The 23068-nt window shown below is 39.6% G+C and overlaps 1 protein-coding gene and 1 long non-coding RNA gene across 2 annotated transcripts in view; one reads left to right on the top strand and one right to left on the bottom strand.

The window, feature by feature from the left end:
• The first annotated feature begins 4064 nt into the window (after positions 1-4064).
• plcl5 (phospholipase C like 5) overlaps positions 4065-23068 on the top strand; it is a 50315-nt gene continuing 31311 nt past the window's right edge. The window contains exon 1 of the mRNA XM_062984664.1: positions 4065-4545. Within this exon, the coding sequence (XP_062840734.1) occupies positions 4348-4545 (198 nt within the window). The 5' untranslated portion in view covers positions 4065-4347. The remainder of the gene's footprint in view (positions 4546-23068) is intronic.
• Positions 11093-13318, bottom strand: LOC134335795 (uncharacterized). Its single transcript, XR_010015650.1, has 3 exons — positions 13248-13318; positions 12430-12669; positions 11093-11492 (listed from the first exon to the last, which is right to left on the bottom strand). It is a non-coding gene; the product is annotated as an uncharacterized LOC134335795 (long non-coding RNA).

Genomic DNA, 23068 nt, shown 5'->3' with positions numbered 1-23068 from the left:
ACACACGCACACACTCACACTCACTCACACGCACACACACACACACTCACACGCACACACACACTCACACTCACACACACACGCACACACTCACCTTTGCACTACGTCCTAGGTTTTGCATTCTATCACTAGTACCTGTAATTATCTTTTATATTTTCCTTTAATTGTTGTGTTGACATACAATGAATAAATGAAATATTATATTTATGTGTAAAATCTATTTTCAATGCTTTGGCAATATTGCAAGGCCGTAATTACAACATATAAGATACCCCAAATATTTACAAATGCTCTAAATCTCTTTCCTAATATAATTATGTACAAATTATGAACAAACATATTCCATATTCTCACTGGCTTTGTGTAAGGTTAGGATCTGACAGTGTTACAGTCAGTGGATGATATGGCAGGAATATTTTAGAACCCCCCCACATGTTTAATTCATGGCTGCATCTTTGCAATATTGTAACCAATGTAACAGTCATGCCAGTAAAGCTCATTGATTTGAATTGAATTTAGAGAGAGAAGGGGGATCTTTGTGAGGTTTTTCGATAAGTTGTCGCTGAGCCCTTGGAAAAAAATCAGCAGACCGTCCACTTCTGAGTAGATTCACTACTGTTCACTACTGTTCACTAAGTAAGAAGATATGTACAGTCGTGTACATGAATCCCCTGAGAGTAAATATACCATTCTGAAGGCTTCCTGTTAGCTGTGGCTACAATAAAAGAGTCGTGTTACCACACCCTTCCTGATTAAGTCATGGCCATGCATTATTTTTATTTATATAAGATGTCACCATCAAGATGGATTAGGCTCGGCCACTCAGGTGGCGCAGCGGTAAAAACACACGCTGGAACCAGAGCTGGGATCTCGAATACATCGTATTGAATCTCAGCCCTGCCTACCGGCTAGGCTGAGCGGCCACATGAACAACAATTGGCCTGTTGTTCAGATGGGCCGGACTAAGCCGGATGGGGTCTCTCTCTCATGACTGGTGCAATTACGACCTCTGCTGGCTGATTGGTGGCACCTGCACAGAGATGAGAAAAGAGTGCTGTTAGGGTGTGTCTCTCCGTACACAACGCTAGGCTGCACTGCACTCATCAAAGTGTAGGTGATAAGATGCATGTGCACGATGCAATCGCAAAGAGAAAAAGGGGAGAAAAATGTATATATACAGTGTATCACAAAAGTGAGTACACCCCTCACATTTCTGCAGATATTTAAGTATATCTTTTCATGGGACAACACTGACAAAATGACACTTTGACACAATGAAAAGTAGTCTGTGTGCAGCTTATATAACAGTGTAAATTTATTCTTCCCTCAAAATAACTCAATATACAGCCATTAATGTCTAAACCACCGGCAACAAAAGTGAGTACACCCCTTAGTGAAAGTTCCTGAAGTGTCAATATTTTGTGTGGCCACCATTATTTCCCAGAACTGCCTTAACTTTCCTGGGCATGGAGTTTACCAGAGCTTCACAGGTTGCCACTGGAATGCTTTTCCACTCCTCCATGACGACATCACGGAGCTGGCGGATATTCGAGACTTTGCGCTCCTCCACCTTCCACTTGAGGATGCCCCAAAGATGTTCTATTGGGTTTAGGTCTGGAGACATGCTTGGCCAGTCCATCACCTTTACCCTCAGCCTCTTCAATAAAGCAGTGGTCGTCTTAGAGGTGTGTTTGGGGTCATTATCATGCTGGAACACTGCCCTGCGACCCAGTTTCCGGAGGGAGGGGATCATGCTCTGCTTCAGTATTTCACAGTACATATTGGAGTTCATGTGTCCTTCAATGAAATGTAACTCCCCAACACCTGCTGCACTCATGCAGCCCCAGACCATGGCATTCCCACCACCATGCTTGACTGTAGGCATGACACACTTATCTTTGTACTCCTCACCTGATTGCTGCCACACATGCTTGAGACCATCTGAACCAAACAAATTAATCTTGGTCTCATCAGACCATAGGACATGGTTCCAGTAATCCATGTCCTTTGTTGACATGTCTTCAGCAAACTGTTTGCGGGCTTTCTTGTGTAGAGACTTCAGAAGAGGCTTCCTTCTGGGGTGACAGCCATGCAGACCAATTTGATGTAGTGTGCGGCGTATGGTCTGAGCACTGACAGGCTGACCCCCCACCTTTTCAATCTCTGCAGCAATGCTGACAGCACTCCTGCGCCTATCTTTCAAAGACAGCAGTTGGATGTGACGCTGAGCACGTGCACTCAGCTTCTTTGGACGACCAACGCGAGGTCTGTTCTGAGTGGACCCTGCTCTTTTAAAACGCTGGATGATCTTGGCCAGTGTGCTGCAGCTCAGTTTCAGGGTGTTGGCAATCTTCTTGTAGCCTTGGCCATCTTCATGTAGCGCAACAATTCGTCTTTTAAGATCCTCAGAGAGTTCTTTGCCATGAGGTGCCATGTTGGAACTTTCAGTGACCAGTATGAGAGAGTGTGAGAGCTGTACTACTAAATGGAAGACACCTGCTCCCTATGCACACCTGAGACCTAGTAACACTAACAAATCACATGACATTTTGGAGGGAAAATGACAAGCAGTGCTCAATTTGGTCATTTAGGGGTGTAGTCTCTTAGGGGTGTACTCACTTTTGTTGCCGGTGGTTTAGACATTAATGGCTGTATATTGAGTTATTTTGAGGGAAGAATAAATTTACACTGTTATATAAGCTGCACACAGACTACTTTTCATTGTGTCAAAGTGTCATTTTGTCAGTGTTGTCCCATGAAAAGATATACTTAAATATCTGCAGAAATGTGAGGGGTGTACTCACTTTTGTGATACACTGTATATATAAGATGGATTGGGCTCCGTACTGGTCAATTCACCTACAGGTTCATATATTGTACAGTTCACATGCTGTAACAAAATGTTAAAAATGTAGTACAATGATGAATGATGAGGGCAGCTGTAGCCTAGCAGGTAAGGTCCTGGACTAGTAATCGAAAGGTCGCTGGATCAAGCCCCACCACTGCCAGGTTGCCACTGTTTGGCCCTTGAGCAAGGCCCTTAACCCTCAATTGCTCAGACTGTATACTGTAACTGTACTGTAAGTCGCTTTTGATAAAGCCGTCTGCGTCATCTTCTGTTTTTTTACCCCGAGGTGGTTCTGTTTACCCTCCCGAGGTTGATGACTGCGGATCAAGACAGCAGGGCCAACGGTGCTGCTCCTATTAGATGGGACAGGAACCTGGTGTGCTCCTACAAGATGGGACGAGAACCTGGAGTGCCCCTACTAGATGGGACGGGAACCTGGCAGGGCGCAACAAAAATCTGGCGTGCCGCTTTTAGATGGGACGGGAACCTGGCATGTTGCAACAAAAATGTCCAGAACTTATAATGTCCAGGTCTTCTTCAAAGAATGGATTAAAAATAAATAACTCTTCCAGGCCACCCAAGAAGGATGGAGGTTCCTGCTGAGTCTGGTTCCTCTCAAGGTTTCTTCCTGTAATTTTTAAGGGAGTTTTTCCTTGCCACTGTCGCCCTCGGCTTGCTCAGCAGGGGTAACGTTGATGTGAGACAATGTTCATAGTAAGAAGCGTTATATAAATGAGTCTGACTTAACTTGACTGATACACATAACTTGTGTATAATCTACCTCGCCATTATTTACTCAGTACCATGTACTCACCAACACTTGTCTCTAGTCTCGTCTTCCTTTACTTATTTTAAGCATTCTCGTATTACTGTAATGTTGTCTACCTGCACTGTACTGTCTTGCACTTTTGTTCTATGTTGCACCTTGGACCTGGAGGAACGTTGTTTCATTTCAATATGTACTTGAATATAGCTGAAATGACAATAAACCTCTCTTGACTCTCTTGACTCTTAAATGTAAATGCTCCACGGGTCCTTTAAGGTTCCCAGTCTGGGGCGAGAACGCGCACAGAAGCAAGACAAGAGCCGCATAATCTTAGCGTGAGCGCCATCTGTCTTCCTCTCCATCTGAGCTAAAGCGTGGGAGAGAATGGGGACAGAAGAGAGAGCAGTGAGAGAGCAATGAGTGAGAGAAAGAAAGAGAAAACACAGAGGACAGAAGAGGGAGCAGAGAGAGAGAAAGAGAGAGAGAGAGAGAGAGGGGGACAGACAGAGATTAGTTTGAATGTGTTTAGTTCAGCTCGCTGATCGCACTAAAGGCGCGGTGCGCTCTGCCGGATCTGTACCCGCTCCGTCCGCCTGTAGATGGAAGTTTGGTATCGGGCGGTGCGTGGCGGAAAGGGCTGGATCGCCCCCCTCACTTCAGCTCCTGCACAATGCGCGCTGCTCTGTTCGGTATCGCTGTCGGTGTAGCGGCGTGGAGCTGAGCGAGGACCACCATGGCCGAGCCGGAGCCTGCAGACACAGCGGGACCCGTCAGCGAGCTCGCCGTGGACGTGCGGGCTTACCTGTCCCCGCTGCCTGGTGAAGCAGGACACGCCGAGACGGTCCAGCACAGTAACGGAGGACACCGGAGCAGAGACAGTTCTGCAGAGAGACACCAGGCAGCCGGGAGCACACCTTGCGGCATCATGAAGGTTAGTGCGCGGTGCGAGTTATTTTGGGAGCCGGGATTGTGTTGTCTGTGACGGGGATGGGGGATCCTGACACTCCGCTGTGGTGTTTTAATGCGGACAGAGTCTGGAAATCTCTCTGGGTCACATTGTGTCCGGTTTTAGAGGACATACGCGTGTCTGAGCTCTGATTCATTCTAATCATTTATAAATGCAGTCCGGACTGGACGAGTTTAACCCCAAATAGTTCGTTCCTGCACCCACACACCTTTAGTGCAGGACTGCTTTTCCTAACAGGCTGCACAGAATGTTCTTTTATTATAAATTACTTACTTTTGCAAGGATGTCATAGAAGCATGCAGTGTGTTTTTACCTTGTTGATTTATACCCTTGTCATGTTTTACACACTTTGGTTACATTCATGACAGGACAGGTAGTTACTTCACACAAGATTCATCAGTTCACAAGTTCTATGTCAAACACAGTCATGGACAATTCACCTCAGGTGCACGTCTTTGGACTATGGGAGGAAACCGGAGCCCCCGGAGGAAACCCACGCAGACATGGGGAGAACATGCAACTCCACACAGAAAGGACCTGAACCACCACACCTGGGGATCGAACCCAGGACTTTCTTGCTGTGAGGTGTCAGTGCTATCCACTTTATCCTTGTCACATCACTGATAATTGCAATACATTATAATTATAGTTCTTCCCTAATGTTCATCCCTACTTTGCTGTTATAAAAAGGAAGCACCTGCATTATCCGGCTGGTTACTCACTCACTTATTCACTCATGTTTAGTGAGTGAAGTTAATCCACAATGTAGTTTTTATTTTTGTTTGGACACTGGTGCTTTACATCAACATGTCATTTAAATATTTGCAGCATTTAGCAGATGCATTTATCCAAACGGACTTGCATTTGTGACTTAATACAGCTTGAGCAATTGAGGGTTGGGGCCTTGCTCAGTGGACCAACAGTAGCAACTTGGCAGTTAATGTGTTGATCAGCTTTACAAGAAGTTTTATTCAATCATTTTGACCCACATGAAACTTTACAGCTTACTAGACTTTACACCTACAGTTTAGGTTAAAAGTTTACATGCACTTATAAGACACATACACTGTATGTCATGGCAGTTGTACCAAGTGCATAGTAACATGTTAATAGAGTTGAAGTCAGGACTTTGATTTGTCTTACCACAAAACTCCATTCAGAAGGATTTCCTTTTTGATCAGCAGGACCCTTTAGTCAAGCTTTTAGTTGCAGATTTTAGTGCAGGGGTTTGTTTTTAACTCACACAATAAAGTTGATAATGCAGACAATCCACACAATATTTGAGACCTGAGGCACATGAACAGCAGGTTCATTAACTTCTGTATGTTGCGAGGTGGATAATCTTACAGTGCGTCCTGGTGCCATCTGTTCCACAGGTAAACGATTCACACGTGCCTGGCCGTCCACATGATCTTTAAGACAACGACATTTTTTCAGACCAGTTGACCTTCTTCTGTTGCTCCAAAGTGTCTAGTTCTGATAACTGTGTGCCCATTGTTGGTGCTTTTGATGTTGGACAGGAGTTAGTATGGGCGCTATGATTGGCCTGCGACTTCACAGCAACAAACACAGAAGGATTTGGCGGCTCATGGCTTGTCTATCCTTGGACCATTGTTGGTGGATGCTTACCATGGCTGCCTGTGAACACCTTTTGCTTTTTTAGACAAGTTGTCTAAAAAATTGTTGTCTGGCTATAACAATTTGGCCCCTGCCAAAGTCACTAAGGTCTTTATATCTGTTTATATCTGCATTCAACACATGTAATTTTAGTAACTACCATCAGCCCAACACAGTCAATCCCAAAGATGTGCACAATTGTTTTGAAATACAATTTCATTACCATGCACATTTTTGGTGCATTGTCCTAATGTTTTGGCTAATTTGTGTAGTCTTTTTGTAGGAAAGCTGTATGTACATATACAAAGAAGCTATTGGGTTATACAGTGTATCACAATAGTGAGTACACCCCTCACATTTCTGCAGATATTTAAGTATATCTTTTCATGGGACAACACTGACAAAATGACACTTTGACACAATGAAAAGTAGTCTGTGTGCAGCTTATATAACAGTGTAAATTTATTCTTCCCTCAAAATAACTCAATATACAGCCATTAATGTCTAAACCACCGGCAACAAAAGTGAGTACACCCCTTAGTGAAAGTTTCTGAAGTGTCAATATTTTGTGTGGCCACCATTATTTCCCAGAACTGCCTTAACTCTCCTGGGCATGAAGTTTACCAGAGCTTCACAGGTTGCCACTGGAATGCTTTTCCACTCCTCCATGACGACATCACGGAGCTGGCGGATATTCGAGACTTTGCGCTCCTCCACCTTCCGCTTAAGGATGCCCCAAAGATGTTCTATTGGGTTTAGGTCTGGAGACATGCTTGGCCAGTCCAACACCTTTACCCTCAGCCTCTTCAATAAAGCAGTGGTCGTCTTAGAGGTGTGTTTGGGGTCATTATCATGCTGGAATACTGCCCTGCGACCCAGTTTCCGGAGGGAGGGGATCATGCTCTGCTTCAGTATTTCACAGTACATATTGGAGTTCATGTGTCCCTCAATGAAATGTAACTCCCCAACACCTGCTGCACTCATGCAGCTCCAGACCATGGCATTCCAACCACCATGCTTGACTGTAGGCATGACACACTTATCTTTGTACTCCTCACCTGATTTCCGCCACACATGCTTGAGACCATCTGGACCAAACAAATTAATCTTGGTCTCATCAGACCATAGGACATGGTTCCAGTAATCCATGTCTTTTGTTGACATGTCTTCAGCAAACTGTTTGCGGGCTTTCTTGTGTAGAGACTTCAGAAGAGGCTTCCTTCTGGGGTGACAGCCATGCAGACCAATTTGATGTAGTGTGCGGCGTATGGTCTGAGCACTGACAGGCTGACCCCCCACCTTTTCAATCTCTGCAGCAATGCTGACAGCACTCCTGCGCCTATCTTTCAAAGACAGCAGTTGGATGTGACGCTGAGCACGTGCACTCAGCTTCTTTGGACGACCAACGCGAGGTCTGTTCTGAGTGGACCCTGCTCTTTTAAAACGCTGGATGATCTTGGCCACTGTGCTGCAGCTCAGTTTCAGGGTGTTGGCAATCTTCTTGTAGCCTTGGCCATCTTCATGTAGCGCAACAATTCGTCTTTTAAGATCCTCAGAGAGTTCTTTGCCATGAGGTGCCATGTTGGAACTTTCAGTGACCAGTATGAGAGAGTGTGAGAGCTGTACTACTAAATTGAACACACCTGCTCCCTATGCACACCTGAGACCTAGTAACACTAACAAGTCACATGACATTTTGGAGGGAAAATGACAAGCAGTGCTCAATTTGGACATTTAGGTGTGTAGTCTCTTAGGGGTGTACTCACTTTTGTTGCCGGTGGTTTAGACATTAATGGCTGTATATTGAGTTATTTTGAGGGAAGAATAAATTTACACTGTTATATAAGCTGCACACAGACTACTTTTCATTGTGTCAAAGTGTCATTTTGTCAGTGTTGTCCCATGAAAAAATATACTTAAATATCTGCAGAAATGTGAGGGGTGTACTCACTTTTGTGATACACTGTAGATGTGCATTACAAGAAACAATTCTAATCACCCAGTGTGCAAACAAACATTGTTCTGTATGTTAACATAACTAGATCAATGGGTCAATCAGTTCTATTGATCAGCTGACTTGTGGTTTAAGAATGTTTAAATCAGAAGGTTTGTTGGGCTAATTGAAACCTCCAGGGTTGGGTAGATAAAGATTTATTTGATTATTATTGAAATACAAATGCACAAAATGTCACACAAAACAGATGCTTAATTAGATTTATTATGTCTGAAGCTTTTATAAGTCAAATAAGCAAAGAGTGCCATTGTATCACTGAGAATAGTCCACCACCCAAATAACACATGGTCAGTGGAGATCCTATGGGAGTCCCTTTTGATGGACAAACTGGGCACAGTGGGATGATGAAATGTACAGAGCCACAGTCAGTATTTGCATACCCAAAAGTTCATCTGTAAAATAGCTGTAGCCTTAAAAATAATCATTGAATGTATGTATTAGATACATCCACCCAATGAAGTGCACAATGAGTGATTGACACCTTGATAACCTCTAATAAGTGATTTCTGTAAGTGCTCCCAATATTCTGACACCTCTCTTGTGGAAGCTTATTGAAGATTTATGGCTTCATGCAGCAGCTTTCTATAATAAACAATTTTTTATGGGATTTAAATTAGGAGATTATGAGAAGTCACTCCAGGATATTCCATGTCTGATTCCTTAATCATCCTCTGGTTGACTTGGAAGTTTTCTTGCAATCATTGTCTTGCTGGAAAGTTCACTTATCACCAAGGTTCAATTTAATCACAGAAGGCATCACATTCCTCTTTAGAATGCCTTGTTATTTCTGTAAATTCATGATGGCAGTCATACAGTTAAGATTGCCAGCTCTTGCAGCAGATAAACATCCCCATGTCATCGCTGACCCACCTCCATGCCTGACCGTGGGGATAGTGTTTTCCTGGCCTCGCCTTTCATGCACAAGTCCCAGTTCCAGTTTTGATAAGTCACTCCATAGAGCTGTGTCCCAAAACTATAGAACAACCAGGCTGCACTTGTCAAGTCCTGGATTTACTGTCAAATCTGTGTCTCAACGTTGGCAAGTTTCTGATTCCATCCCTGATTTGGAGTGGAAAAGTTTATGTGGAGGTCATTATTTTTGGTTGAAAGACTTTTCCTGTTGGTCCGTTACAGTTTGCTTAGCAACCAACTTGAAGCAGCACATTATTCTGTCACTCTCTGGTTTTATTGAATTCTGCTCCTGCTGGGTGGGTGTTTTGGCACCAAAACAAGAGACCCAAGGACAGGGAAAAGATTGTCAGGGTTATAAAGGTTTTTGGGTTCCAGTAACATGGAGAAAATTGGTGTGGCACAAGAGCATGGGAGGAAAAAACAAAAAAGTTTTACAGTCTTCAATTGGCACTCTAGACTTGAACCTTAGACTTAAAAAAATCATTTCTATTTTATATTCTTGTGTTTGTGATGTATGTAGTTTTTCTCTATCACAGATTATGTCCTACCATTTTGCACAGCTAACTTGTAGAGAAGTATCTAAAGAATTTAGAGATGGCAAGTTGCCACTTGAGTCATTTGATTTTAGGTAAGTGACTGAAGTATTGTTTCCCTCTCACATTCTTAGTTTAGTTATATCCCATTCCACTGTAAGTTTAAACTAGCTTAGAATACATAAACCACATAGTAAAAAAATGGATGTTTCGTTTCATTTTAAAAGTGAACAGGGACTGCATGAGTCCAAACGTGACACAGGCATGTGAGATATGTGTTCTTATGCCTCTGAGGCTTGTTTTTATCGCTCGGACTTGCTCAGACAGATCGCCTCTTTTAAAGTTCACAGCTACAGCTGACAGAATGACAAGGTAAAACGGTCACATTCCCCATTCCACTCCGTATCACTTGACTGTGGCAGTGCTGTGAATCAGCACAGTTCAGGCTAAGTTCACTTCTGCACTGTTAATCTTGTTTTAATCGAATGATTAGTTTTGGTCTGTAGAATCTGCAGAATTTATGCCTTTAATTTAAAGTCACAGTCGAGCAGATAAAACAAAACTCATCACATTAATGCATACTGAGCTCATGGAATATGTCAGAAAGTAAAGCTGTGGATCCCCTCTTATTCCTTACAAGAAGTGATATAAGGTTCATTACATGTAATAGGGATCAGGAAAAACACAGGACAGAACGTAAGTTTAACATGAGAATGTGTTGCATGAGCTGATTATTCATGTGTGAATCTGTCTTGTAACACATTTCTGAAATACTAATCAACATGATAACAGGATAAAAAGTAATTCATTTAATTTAATTATTCCGGTAAGTGTGTAAAGAGTTTCAAACCTAATTCATGCACTGGCCAAATGTATGTAAAAACATAACCAATAAACATGGATTACTCCATCCTTAATGGAAACAAGTCATTTAAGTAAAGGTTTTTAATTAATTTTAATTTGGTATTTTAAATTGATATTTTATTAATTTATATTCATTTTTACGACAACTCCAGCCAGCTGCGAATATAGGAAAGTGTGGAGGCTCAAACACTTACTTACTGTGCTACACACACACACACACACACACACACACACACACACACACACACACACACACACAGAGGTACACACTAGAGACCACTGACCCAGATTCCCAGCATGCTGTTTGTGTGTGTATGGTGAGGACAGACAGTAGAGTTGGTGTGCGGACTGTAATCGACACTGTGTGCTTGTTCATTAACAGTAGCTCTGCTGGTGCTGGAGGTAAAAGCCACACTGTGTATGTGTGTGTGTGTGTGTGTGTGTGTGTGAGGGGGGTATGTTTCTTAGTAAAGTTTATGTGAACATGTCCACCTTTTTAAGTGCATGTGGTGATCTGTGGTCATGATGCTGTTATTTTATTTACACCAGTAACAGTCGTATGTGTGTGTTAATGGTGTTGAGCATCAGCGGGAAACAGAAAGTTATTTATCAGTGCCTGTATCATATTATTTATTGATGTCTTTCTTCTCTGAAACTGTTGCTATGATACCAATTTTTTTACATTTGATTCTTTTGATACAAGAGAATCTATTTCAGTACGTTAAAACATTAAGATAGTGCACCAGTATCCTGTTGTTTACCACTGAGACTGGAGTCAGTTGTTTTGGCAGTGCCACTGGCCTGACCAAGCACTTAACAGACACGTTTGACCCATATGTGGTATTCTCCTCAATTGGTGTGGCTGAAACTCCAGAACTCAATAATCCATCCACACATGCTCACAGACCTTTATCTCTACCATCATACCAGATCATCCTCTCTCTCTCTTCCTTCCTTTCTTTTTGTTCTGCCTGGAAGAGAATAGGATACAAGGATATCTGATTACTCCTTTGAAAGCCCCTCTAATCGTTGTACATTTATGTTCATGTGAAAATAGTAGGAAACACAAGTAGCCCATCTCTCTACCTTTTTTCTAATCCTCTCATTATTTCCACCACATCATTTGTCTTTCCTTTTGCTTTCGCTCGTATGTGTTATTCCTCAGCCAGCCGAGGACAGCTGAGGTCAGTAATTAATTTAGTGTTTAACATCCTTCAGTCTGGACTCTGGTTACTCTGTAACCTAACAGACTGCAATATCTCTACCAATTTTACTTTATTCTTACTGTGTTTTGTAGTGTTTACTGTGGGTTGCTTGGGTGGTGAGAAATGGGTCAGAATTTATCTACAATACTGCAAAAAAACAAACCTATGGACAAAGTAAGTAAGTGTTCATTCGAAGTTTATTTATGCACTGAAAGTATTTTCAGTATTATTGAATACTTTTCCCCTCATTGTTTAGTCTAAAGTGATGTAAGTGGTGTTGTTTTTAAGCATTTGGAGGTTTCTATGTACCTTACCATCTTCGATCTGACCTAATTTTGGTGTGTACATCCCAACTTTCCAAATTTATTCTACATTTCTACATATACGTACATATTAACCTGTCTGTCTGTCTGGCCAGCCAGCCAGTTTAGAAACAGACTTGCTTTTGTCTCACAAAGACATCTTTCCATCTAGGCTTTCCACTGAAGTTCTATTCTGCAACAGCCTCGTTTTTTGTCAACTGTTATTAAAATTTTACTAACCATTTCAATATTGACATATTTATGTGGAATCATGGGAAGAAAAAAACAAATCCTATATTTAACATATAACTGCTATTTATTTTAGTACTTACAGTATTCCATAAGTTTTTGTCCCTTTTTAAAACACAAATCCTGAGTTTGGAGAAAAAACAATAACAAACCTGCTGTGCTTTAGAATGTATGGTCTGTGGTAAGTGGAAAGTGTTGTGACTGAGGGCTTGAGTCTGATGAAATATAAGACATGATGTGGGAAAGGCTGTTCGCATCGTAATCTCTTCTGTCTGACTCATGCTCAGTCCATCTCCTTTCATCTCCTTCTTTTTAGCTTTCTTTTTTTTCAGTCTTATTTGATGTTAGTGCAGACACACAGAGGCGTGTGGACAATGCCTGTTGCTCTTTTCCTGTGAAAAATAAATCACTGAAAATAAGTTTGTAAATAACGGTCCATCCAGCTTTGGTATTTGATGAAAGGTTTTTATGTGGGTGTCTGCAGGTGGGATCAGTTTAGAGAACCAACAAAACGCAGGTCTGTGTATGTCTTTATCAAACGTGAATATAGATGTGCTGCATTGTTTGGTAATCTGTTAACTTGTTTTAACAGGTTTGCAAGGTTTTATAGACATAAATCCTTGATAAGTCAAAACCTGAATCTAAATTGGTGGAGTTAATTTGTGTATCTGATTTTAATGAGAAATGGATACCTACACAGTGTGGAACTTAAATTACAGTCATGTTTACCTCACTCAACTAGAACCAGACCTAACACACACACAACTTCATTTATATATGTTTTTTTATTTTTTTAGTTGTTCTACATTTATTTAATAATGAAATGTTAATTAACCACAGTAATATTGCTGTACATGCTCCAATGCTAATGCTAAAGCTAGAGTTAGCCGGCTCATCCAAATATAACTGTACAGAATATTTATACTGTAATAAATTTGGACTCTTCATTTATTGTTGTAGGTTTATTTACCTTCTTCTCTCTGAAGTGTGACTGGAAACAGCTGAGACATAGTTTCAGTTAGAAGAGGAAGTTGCTTGTCGCTCAAAAAGACAAAAAAAACAGGAAATGAGAGCAGATAAGAGCACTGTGTAGTGAATATTGCTGTGGGTGTTAGAAATAGTTATTTATCAAGGTTTTTTAAATAATCCTAAGCTCATTTAAAAACTTGTAGAGCCTTTTAAAAACCTTACACCCCCTTCCAGAGATCTAATTGATGGTGTGCTTTTATTATATAACTAGCCTAAATTTAAAGCCAGGTTGGGGAAATGTATCAGATTTAGAGCTTTATAAAATGTTTCTTATATCTAATTTTTTACATTTATTTTTACAATTGTATTTTTAGTTACTGAAATCACTAACTTTTATAGTTTTTCAAATGTTTTTTTTATTAAAACCAAAACCAATATAAAAGAAAATGAAATCATATCCTATATGCAACTGCAGTTAAGTGTGGTCCACCTCAAACTAGTGATCTGGGGCTTGCATCAAGTAAATTCTGGTGTGGACTCAAAGCCAGGCAAATAATTATCTTATAATATTATATAATAATTGTATTACTTTCTATTTCGAAAGTTTTTACTGGCTGAGAACAGTGTGCTGTGGTTAACACACTGAATGATCTTTTGATGGAGTGTGAAATGTATTAAACACAATTAACTACAACTCATTACACAGATTTATTTTAATAATGAAGTGAGCTTTGATAGAAAGACTTCAGCAGAACGGTTCATTACTGGCAAACAGCATAATAATAATATGAATATGTATGAGATTCATGTTGCACAGTCAGTCTGTTCTTCAAAAGGACTTTCAGGTGTGTGAAAACAACGTTGTCTTCCCCTAAACAAGCTCAGGTCCGGATATAGAGTCTCAGTTTAGCTGTTGTTTTATTTCAAGCTGCACACTATTAATATAGCTCAGTCCACAGTCAAGGAAGTGGGTTTAAATAAGCCTTTTATTTTTCCGGTTTTTTTTGTTCATATGATCAACAAAAACCTTAAACCAAGCTTTAAGGTGCAGATTTTGAAACAGTGACTTCTTTTTTGCCTTTAGATTAAGGATGTGAAGCTTGCTTGGCTGTGGACTGTGTTACCCATGCAGCTTAAGCAGCTTCTAATTTAATTTAAGTCTAAACCTAAACTGGAGACCATGTTTCATGTATTTTTAATGGGTGCATCAAATTAGTCCTATTTACATGTGTACAAAGAGGTCATCAGCTGTATTTAATTATTAACACTAACACACAATTAGGAGGCCAGAGCACAAACTTAAATGACATTATGGATCTTTGTACGCTGCTTTGTGTTTTGACCCAGCACATTTTTAGAAACCTCACAATAAACTAATAAAAGAACTTAAATTCATTAAAGGTTTTGAAGGTAGTCTGTTTAAGGAAATGTGTTTAAAAACATTTCAGAAAATCAATTACCTTTTTCAGTCGTTGACAATTTAATTTCACTTGTTGGCTTTACTTATTTTCTCTCTGACAGCTGTATTGTTTAAGGGTGACCAGGTTGTGACCTATTGATGAATGTGTGCCTGGAACATAATGCATTGTGTTTTACCAAGGTTTTTTTTATATTTAAGAGCTAATCTCCGGCCACAAACAGCATGGAAATGTTCTTTCACAGATTGATTACAATGTCAGTTATTATTCTAATCAGATCCATTGTTTTTGGACTTGATTGTTTTTCTGTTACTTGGTTACTTGCCATTTTTGGAGAACTTTTGTGTCATTGTTCTTTTTTTTGTGGTTTGCCTTTAATATTTTGGCTCTGTATCATGTAAAAGATGTGTTGCTTGGTGCTGACCAGTTATTAAACTGTGTAACTGTCATTAAGTGCTGCTGATTTAATCTGAATTTGCATGTGTTGTGTTAAGTGTAGAGTGTTAGTCGAAACTAAATCCACACCAAAGCCAAGTAAATGGGTTGCAGAGAAAAATAATAATGATTAAATAAAGAATTTTAACAGGCATATAAACACAAAATGAACTTGTAAACGGACGCCCCCTTATGGAGGCTTTACGTTACATCTTGTAAACCATAAAGTTGGACCAGATAGTCACCATTTTCATTAATTAAGTATATTTCGTTTTGTGTTTGGTTTTGATGCATTGTTTGTGTTGCCTTGGTCACAGTATAAATTATGGACAAAATGTGGGTCACTTAAAAAGAAGAAGCCACCCTGAACTCCAGACCAATATTCTCTTCCATTATAGTCTTATAATCACTCTTCACTCACTATAGTTGAAGGTGTTGAAGGTAAAGGCTGCACTCGTAAAGTATTATTTCACTTATTTCAGTTAAAGGGATGAGTCTTTAGATTTATATCACTTTTACCTGCAGTGAAAAGGAAACCTGTCTAGGCCGTGCTGTTCTGCTAAGCCTCCACAGCTTTTTTTCATCGGCTCAGATGAGGTAAAAATGATTCATTAAGTTATTTACTGTACTCCGATCAACAACTCATCTGTACTGTATTATTAACCACATCATTATAAATCTGAAGTCAGTTTCTGCTACTGCTTAAAACAGCTATTATACCAACAGACTGCTCGAGCTCTGTTGCACAGACATAAAGAATTTACTTTCTAATTTAGTGTCCAGTAATTTAGTGATAATAACGTTCCAAGCTAGTGCCAGCCTCCCCATCTGTGATAACAAACATAGTGCCAGTCTTGTGCTGGTAAACAGGTGGCAGAAATGATAATACAACTACCCCACCCAAATTTGGTGTGTGTGTGTGTGTGTGTGTGCATACAGGAAGGATTTGGCTTTACTGTGATAGAAATAGCATCATGTTTTGGTTGTCATAGTAAGTAAATCAGTTGCTCTGTGTGTGTGTGTGTGTGTGTGTGTGTGTGTGTGTGTGTGTTAGAAGGAGGTGTGGGCTGCTTTATTCGGTTCTCCGCATACAATCACCACCCCTTCACTCCCACACACACACAAACCTGATTTCTAAAGCATTTAATACAGATCACGAAAATCTCCACACATGAACACACAGTCATGCATTTCATTTAGTAAAAAGCTGAAACACTCAAACACTCACAAAGATGTGTTAGATTTAGTTTTATTATTTTTTCTGTTTTAACAACAAAGTGACAAAATTAATGTAATTAAATAATTACATAATTGACCATCATTTTCCCCCATTTTGCATTGTGCAGGTTCGGATTTCCTCAATTACCCTGTGAACTCAGGCAACCATTCCTGGCTGTGAAATACACATGCTGGCTGAGGAGTGCCGCAGGCTAGCACACGTCTCCTCTGACACGTGTAAATACACCTCACCGTATTGTTTACTCAGCCAGCACTGAAATTTTATATAAAGCCTGAGCATGTGTAAAATAAAATAAAAAACACCATTCTTCTATTGTATTGTATTCTTCTGCCACTTTTATCTGTGTCTCAACCAATCAGTAGGAATCACTGGTGCAAATTAGAAATATAAATCTCATATATTTACTAGCTGACCTGGCAACTAAAACACATGTAAAGTTCACAGGAAGCTCCAATCAATCTTTCCTTAATTAATGATTAAATAATGATTTGCAGTCCTGTTGTGTTTGCATGTTTTCGTTTTGAATCCACGGTCTTACACCAACACACACACTTTGACAAGGACTTTGTTCCGAGTGTGTGTGCCTGCACGTTTTATGTCTGTCAAGCACTGAGTAAATGTGTGCCTGTACATGTTCACTTGTGACTGTGCATTTATTCATTGTGTGTGTGTGTGTGTGTTTCTGTGTGTGTGTGTGTGTGTGTGTGTGTGTGTGTAAATATAGTTACAATATTTTCTCTTGATCCAGCAGAAATGGCTGTAAAAACTCTGCTGTTGTGGCAGTAATATAAAAACAGTAAACTAAGCAGTTTAGCACTAAGAATATATAATATGTATATTTTTGACAAAGCACATCTGAAGCAGAATAAAGTTCCTTTACATCAAACCTGTATGTCCACCTATAGATTGTGACATGAGGCAAAATATCTAAATCTGTTAAGAAATAACATCAAATATATTCTCACATTTGCCGAGTTTGTTAAACTATTTGCAGTCTGTTACAGCGGGTCTGTGTCGATACAGAATAGATTCTTCCATCGTACTTTTGGTAAAGTGTCATTTAAATGCATAATCATTTCATGCTTAATCATTTGAATTATGTTTATACATAATAGTTCACACATTTTGTTAAGTTGAATTTTAACACATAATATTTGCAGCACTGCTCTCAATTTAAATGTCAATCTTAAGCTGTTGAATATGAATTTAAATGCTCTTTTTAATCAGCGGTTAAGTAATATTATTCCTGCTGTGTGAACATTAATGAGCCCATTTACTTGACTCACTAACCTAACGTAAGTGAACCTGCTGTCTCACCAAGCCTTAACATGCACAGTGTGCAAGCCGTCATTAATTAGTGTAACATGTCTGATACAGTCAATGAAAACGGGACTTTGAAGGACTTTAGAGGTTTATTTAATAGAATGGAAATTATTTGAACTGTAATTCGTCTTGATTGCTCTAGTCCGGGTATTTGTGCTGTATGGAGTAGAAATTAGTCTTTCGACTTCCTCGTTCTGTCGCTCTCATGTTTGGGGAAGGTGGGTCCCCGGCTCTCCTCACTCTCACAGCTGATCACAGCAGGGGTTCAAATGACTGTAATTATTATAACAAGTGTCTAACAACACCTCAGAGAGAACGCAAGCGTGTTAAGTGAGGGTTGTACAGTTTACAGTACAGCAGGGGTGTCAAACTCACGGCCCGCGGGCCAGATCCGGCCCGCCGCGTCATTTGATCCGGCCCGCGAGAGCTTAAACGACTTTGTGATGGTTCGAGTCGTTACAGAGACGCGCTTATAATTTAATGGGACTCCTGCGCCTTTAAGAGACAACCGTGACATCGTAGTCATGGCAACTAACTTTAACCTTCGCTAAGAAGCCATGTGACTTTTACGGCAAAAGAACGCGGGGTAGCGTAGTCAGTAATGTAAACAATAATAAATAAATACAAATAATTATATTGCAATATAATACCCAAGCATTGTCTGTAAGTAGTGGCGTTTATATTCTCAGTTGTTAGTAAATGTTTAGTGAGTATATCACAGCATTTTAGTTACAAATTTACCGTAATTAAATACTGTTGTTACGTTACTATAACAATTAGTATCTTTACACACAATTTTAACTTGTTATTTTACGTTTGGTTAAATCTCATATTGTACCAGATGTAACACTTGACTACAGCTGTGTGCTTTACTGTATTAGGTTCTTTATTGTTTTTATTGTTTGTATTTTTACTTCATTTTGATGCACACAGCTGGGGAGCAAATAAACCGACTGTATTCTGAAGGGAGCTGTCTGTCTGTCTGTCTGTCTGTCTGTCTGTCTGTCTGTCTAGCTGAGAAAGGGGGATAAACTATTAGTGAGGGCAGAATGATTGTCTTAAAAATACACTGTAAAATCCTAAATAAACTGCATCTTTCAAAATGCAGGCTGATTTTGTGACCTGCAAAGTGACACATCCCACCAGTATATGATGTTACACATATTTACACATGATCCTAAAATGTACAAAAAGATAATTAAGAAAATTAAGCATAAGGAGGAAATTTTATGAAAGTGAAAACAAGTTTGTGCTTCGGGAAGAGAAACCGGTGCGTCTCTTGTGTTAAGAGGCTGTGTCTGTGGTAAAGTAGAACAATATAAATGCAGAATTCAGCCTCCAAGAAAAACAGCAATGTGACTGCAATCACAGCAGGATACGTTACAATCGGCCCTTTGAGGGCCACCATAATGCTGATGTGGCCCTCGGTGAAAATGAGTTTGACACCCCTGCAGTACAGGAACACACACACATACACACACACACACACACACACAGTTTAACTTCAAATACATTTGTCAATGCATTGATATACACAGATTTACCATCACCAGTGTGTTTATATACAGTTAAAGTCAAAATGTGTTTACTATGGTAAAGAACACTTAAGTAATGCTGGTCTCCAAAGTTTAATTGTTTCTACAACCTTAACTTCTGTCATTTAATAACTAAAACACAGACTTCTGTGTTAAAAAAACATTTGCAAACATTGTATTGTGGGTTTTCTAAGAACATGAACGTTTGTTTTGGTGAAGTACAGACTAGATGTACAGTGTCGTCTAGCTTTACGGCATTGCCTCTTAATTACCTCTTAATTCTGTTCACAACGTTTTTCGTGTGTTGAAAGTTAAAATAGTACATGTCTTGTTTTGTGCTGTTTTTAATTAAGATTAAAATCATTGCCATTGCTGCCGCTCAGGTGGCGCAGCGGTAAAACACACTAGCTCACTAACTCGTTGGTTTGAATCTCAGCTCTGCCATCCAGCGTGGCTGGGCAGCAACATGAGTAACGGTTGGCTGTTGTTCATACAGGGTGGGGAGCTGGATAGGGACCTCATAACTGATGCAATTATGACTTCTGCTGGCTGGTTGATGGCGCCTGCACATCGAGGAATGTGTCGAGGAATCGAGTCGAGGAATAATGCGTTGATCAGGGTGTGGCTCTACGTACACAAAGCTGATCCGCATATGAACTCGCCTTGTGCTGGTGAAAAGATGCAGTCGGCTACTGCACACGTGTCGGAGGGGGCAACAATCAGAAGTGAAGATCAGCATCAGTAGAGAGGAAGCGTAATGCAATCGGGTAATTGGATACGACTAGATTGGGAGGAAAATTGGGAAAAATGAAAAAAAAAAAAATATATATATATTGGCATTGCTATTTAAACAGTTTGTTTTAATTAAAAACCTCTTTGGAATAGATGTTGTATTTATTGATGTTCTTTCCTGGTGATTTGTTCACACTTACAAATACCCACAAAACACTGCAGTATTTCCTCTGTCCTCATTTCCTTGCTGCTTTGTAGTTCACGTTCTTAATAGCAGGGTTGGTATTGAGAACAGATGCAGTGCTGGATATTCCTCGTGGACTGCAGTTTGTAGCAGAAAGCTGCAGATTTCTCTACGCTGCAGTATGTAGTTGCAGCAGATTCTCCAAGGTCATGATGCTGACTAAATCTGCTACTGACATCCCCCGAAACATTTCTGCTCCCTAGCTCTGAAACTTTTTTGACCTGCAGTACAAAATGTGACAAAATGATAAATGGAATTTAAGTCACATTGATAATATGCAGTTTCATTCCTCTTTAATCTGTCTGTTAAACCTGAATTGTACTACATTTTATTCCTTTTTAAGAACCCTTACTGTATCTTTAAATGACAGATTTTACAGAACTCACACTGATTCGATCACAGCATTATCAGCTGTATAAAGGACAGAACAGCAGTTAGACATGCTGATACCCATGTTCCCTCTGTGATGGGGCTGCATTTCATTCAGATCGTTTAAAAGATTGAAGCCTCTTTTAGATTGATAGTACTTTAAACTCCTAACCTTAAGCTAAAAGTGGAACTGGGGTGAGAGATGTGGAGCACAGAAATCAGCTCATGTCTGTTACACTAATCACTCTCAGTAGGACAGGAAAAGCTTAAACGTCTTTAGCTATTTAGAGTTTAATATAAGTCCTCTCTCCACACCGTACTGCACTGTGTGTAAAAACGTTATTTCCTGTCTGATTTGTCTCTATTATGCTCATCATGGTGACGAGCTTTTACAGGTAATCATTGTGGATGATCTCATGGTTTTACAAAAGGGAATGTTTTTCTATTACTTCATGTTTTAACTCAATCATAATTCATGCTTTAATTTTTTTTAATAATCAAATTGACTCACTAATTTACTGTATACACAAATATACTGTGGACACCAGAATAAACTTTAATTTTAATCTTTAATTCAGTACCAAAGGCAAGTGTAAATAATTACTCCAGATAGTGCCTTTATACTGATCCAGAGACCAGTGTCATGTGCTTTCCACCTTTCCACCTCACAATCAATCAGTAAATAAATCAGTCAGTTAATCAAGCAGTCAGAAAGCATAGGAAAAAAGGAAGCAAAAGAAAAAAAGGAAGTAAAAGAAACCAAAAACCTGACAAACAAACCAGCAAACAATAGAAATGTGAAAAAATAACAAATAATAGAACAGCTGTAATGTTTGTGGTGGGGTATTGTGTTAGGTTTTCTTGTGCAGCTGCTAGGCCACAGAAATCAAATAAATGACACAAATTTTTATTTAAAGTAAAACAGTGACATTAAACAGCTTTATTGATATTAATAAATAGCCAAATGTCAGTTTTTAAACCCAAACTTTTAAACTCAAACAACTTTTTAAACTTAAACAGATGTATCTAGAAAAAAACAGGTGGTTTTCAGAATACCACATGAGCTTTTATTAAAAGTGTTTTAAAATGAATAGAAGGGTTCAAAGCTGTGGACAACTTTACCACAGTTAATGTGGTCACAAAAAACCACACATGAATAATACACACACAATCACACATGTACATACACACCAGGAAAATCTGTGTGTAAATCATTTATGAGGTTGTAAAACACTACGCTCCAGGAACTGAGCTCCTGGATGCAGCACAGCAGTGTGTAATTAGTTTCAGTTCATACAAAAGCTAGGACTTCCTGCTGATCTCCCACATGCCTGCAAATGATCCAAGGGTGGCGGGTTCGTCTCCCACTGTGAACCTGCAAAAAGCTGCTTGGTGTTGGCCAAGAACCTTCTAGATGCTGTTTGTGTTTCTTTAAGTCTGCTGCATATTTTAAGTGATTTTTAGCTTCTGTCTCACAGTAGCAGCAGAACACTAACCAGTGTACACAAGACACAATACTTGGATTAAAAGAGTGGAATATTTTTAACCATCATCAGTTTGTTGTGCCAGCATGCTGCCCGCACTACACCTTACAGCTCTAGAGTGGGGGGTTTAATATCTCCAAACATGCAGATAGGTGGATTGGGTGCTTTAAATTGTCTGTGAGACTTTTAAGACAAGTTCTTTGCAGTTATCCTAAGTTAGTATATGGGCTGTCAGTCATCCACATGAAAAGAAAACCCAGATAAGTCACCATTTAGACATATGCCTTTAGATTAATGTCACAACTGTCACAGTTACAATTCCATTACAAAACTTATCTCAGTATTACTCAGAAGCAGCACTGCTGTAGGACTCATCTCATGTTAAATGAAGGCATTTTTAATGTTTTGTGAAATACGATGGCTAAACCCGCTTCATACTCAAAACATTGTCAGAGCACTAGGGTCTTTCACACGTGTAAACCTTTAATTCTGCCGTTTACTGGATTTAGAGACTCAGGACACATGATGTTAAACATAACAGCATTCACAGAAATTGGATTAGACTGAATTCATGGTTTAAACACTTTGTTTATCAGCTGCATCTTAATAGTCTATTATCCAATAATGACCCATTATCCAAACGCTCAAATTATCTCTGAGCTACCAACAGCAATTTGATTTCTCAATCATTTACATTTGCTGGCTGCATTAGTTTTACGTGATTTTCTCTGACACTGGCCAAGTTCAACTCCTTATTATTTAAAAATATTTAAAAATATTTTAATATTATCGGAATATCGGAATATCAGCAGTAATAATTAAGGTAGAAAACCCATTTCTGGTCAAGAATCTGTGATTTGTTTATTCTCTTAAACAGGGCAGTGTGTGATGAGTCCCGGTTTAATCTTGTGTTAAAAAAATGGATGTCAAGTTCTCAGTGCCAAGGATGAAAATGATTATTCAGACTTTTATCAGTGAAAGGTGCAAAGGGATGCATCAGTGCCCACAACATGGGTGACATATGCTATCATCAAGGTGACAT

The sequence above is a fragment of the Trichomycterus rosablanca genome, chromosome 22, assembly GCF_030014385.1.
Source record: "Trichomycterus rosablanca isolate fTriRos1 chromosome 22, fTriRos1.hap1, whole genome shotgun sequence".
Lineage (NCBI taxonomy): Eukaryota > Metazoa > Chordata > Actinopteri > Siluriformes > Trichomycteridae > Trichomycterus > Trichomycterus rosablanca.
The sequence above is the reverse complement of the archived record's forward strand: the minus strand, read 5'-3'. Positions and strand labels throughout refer to the sequence as shown.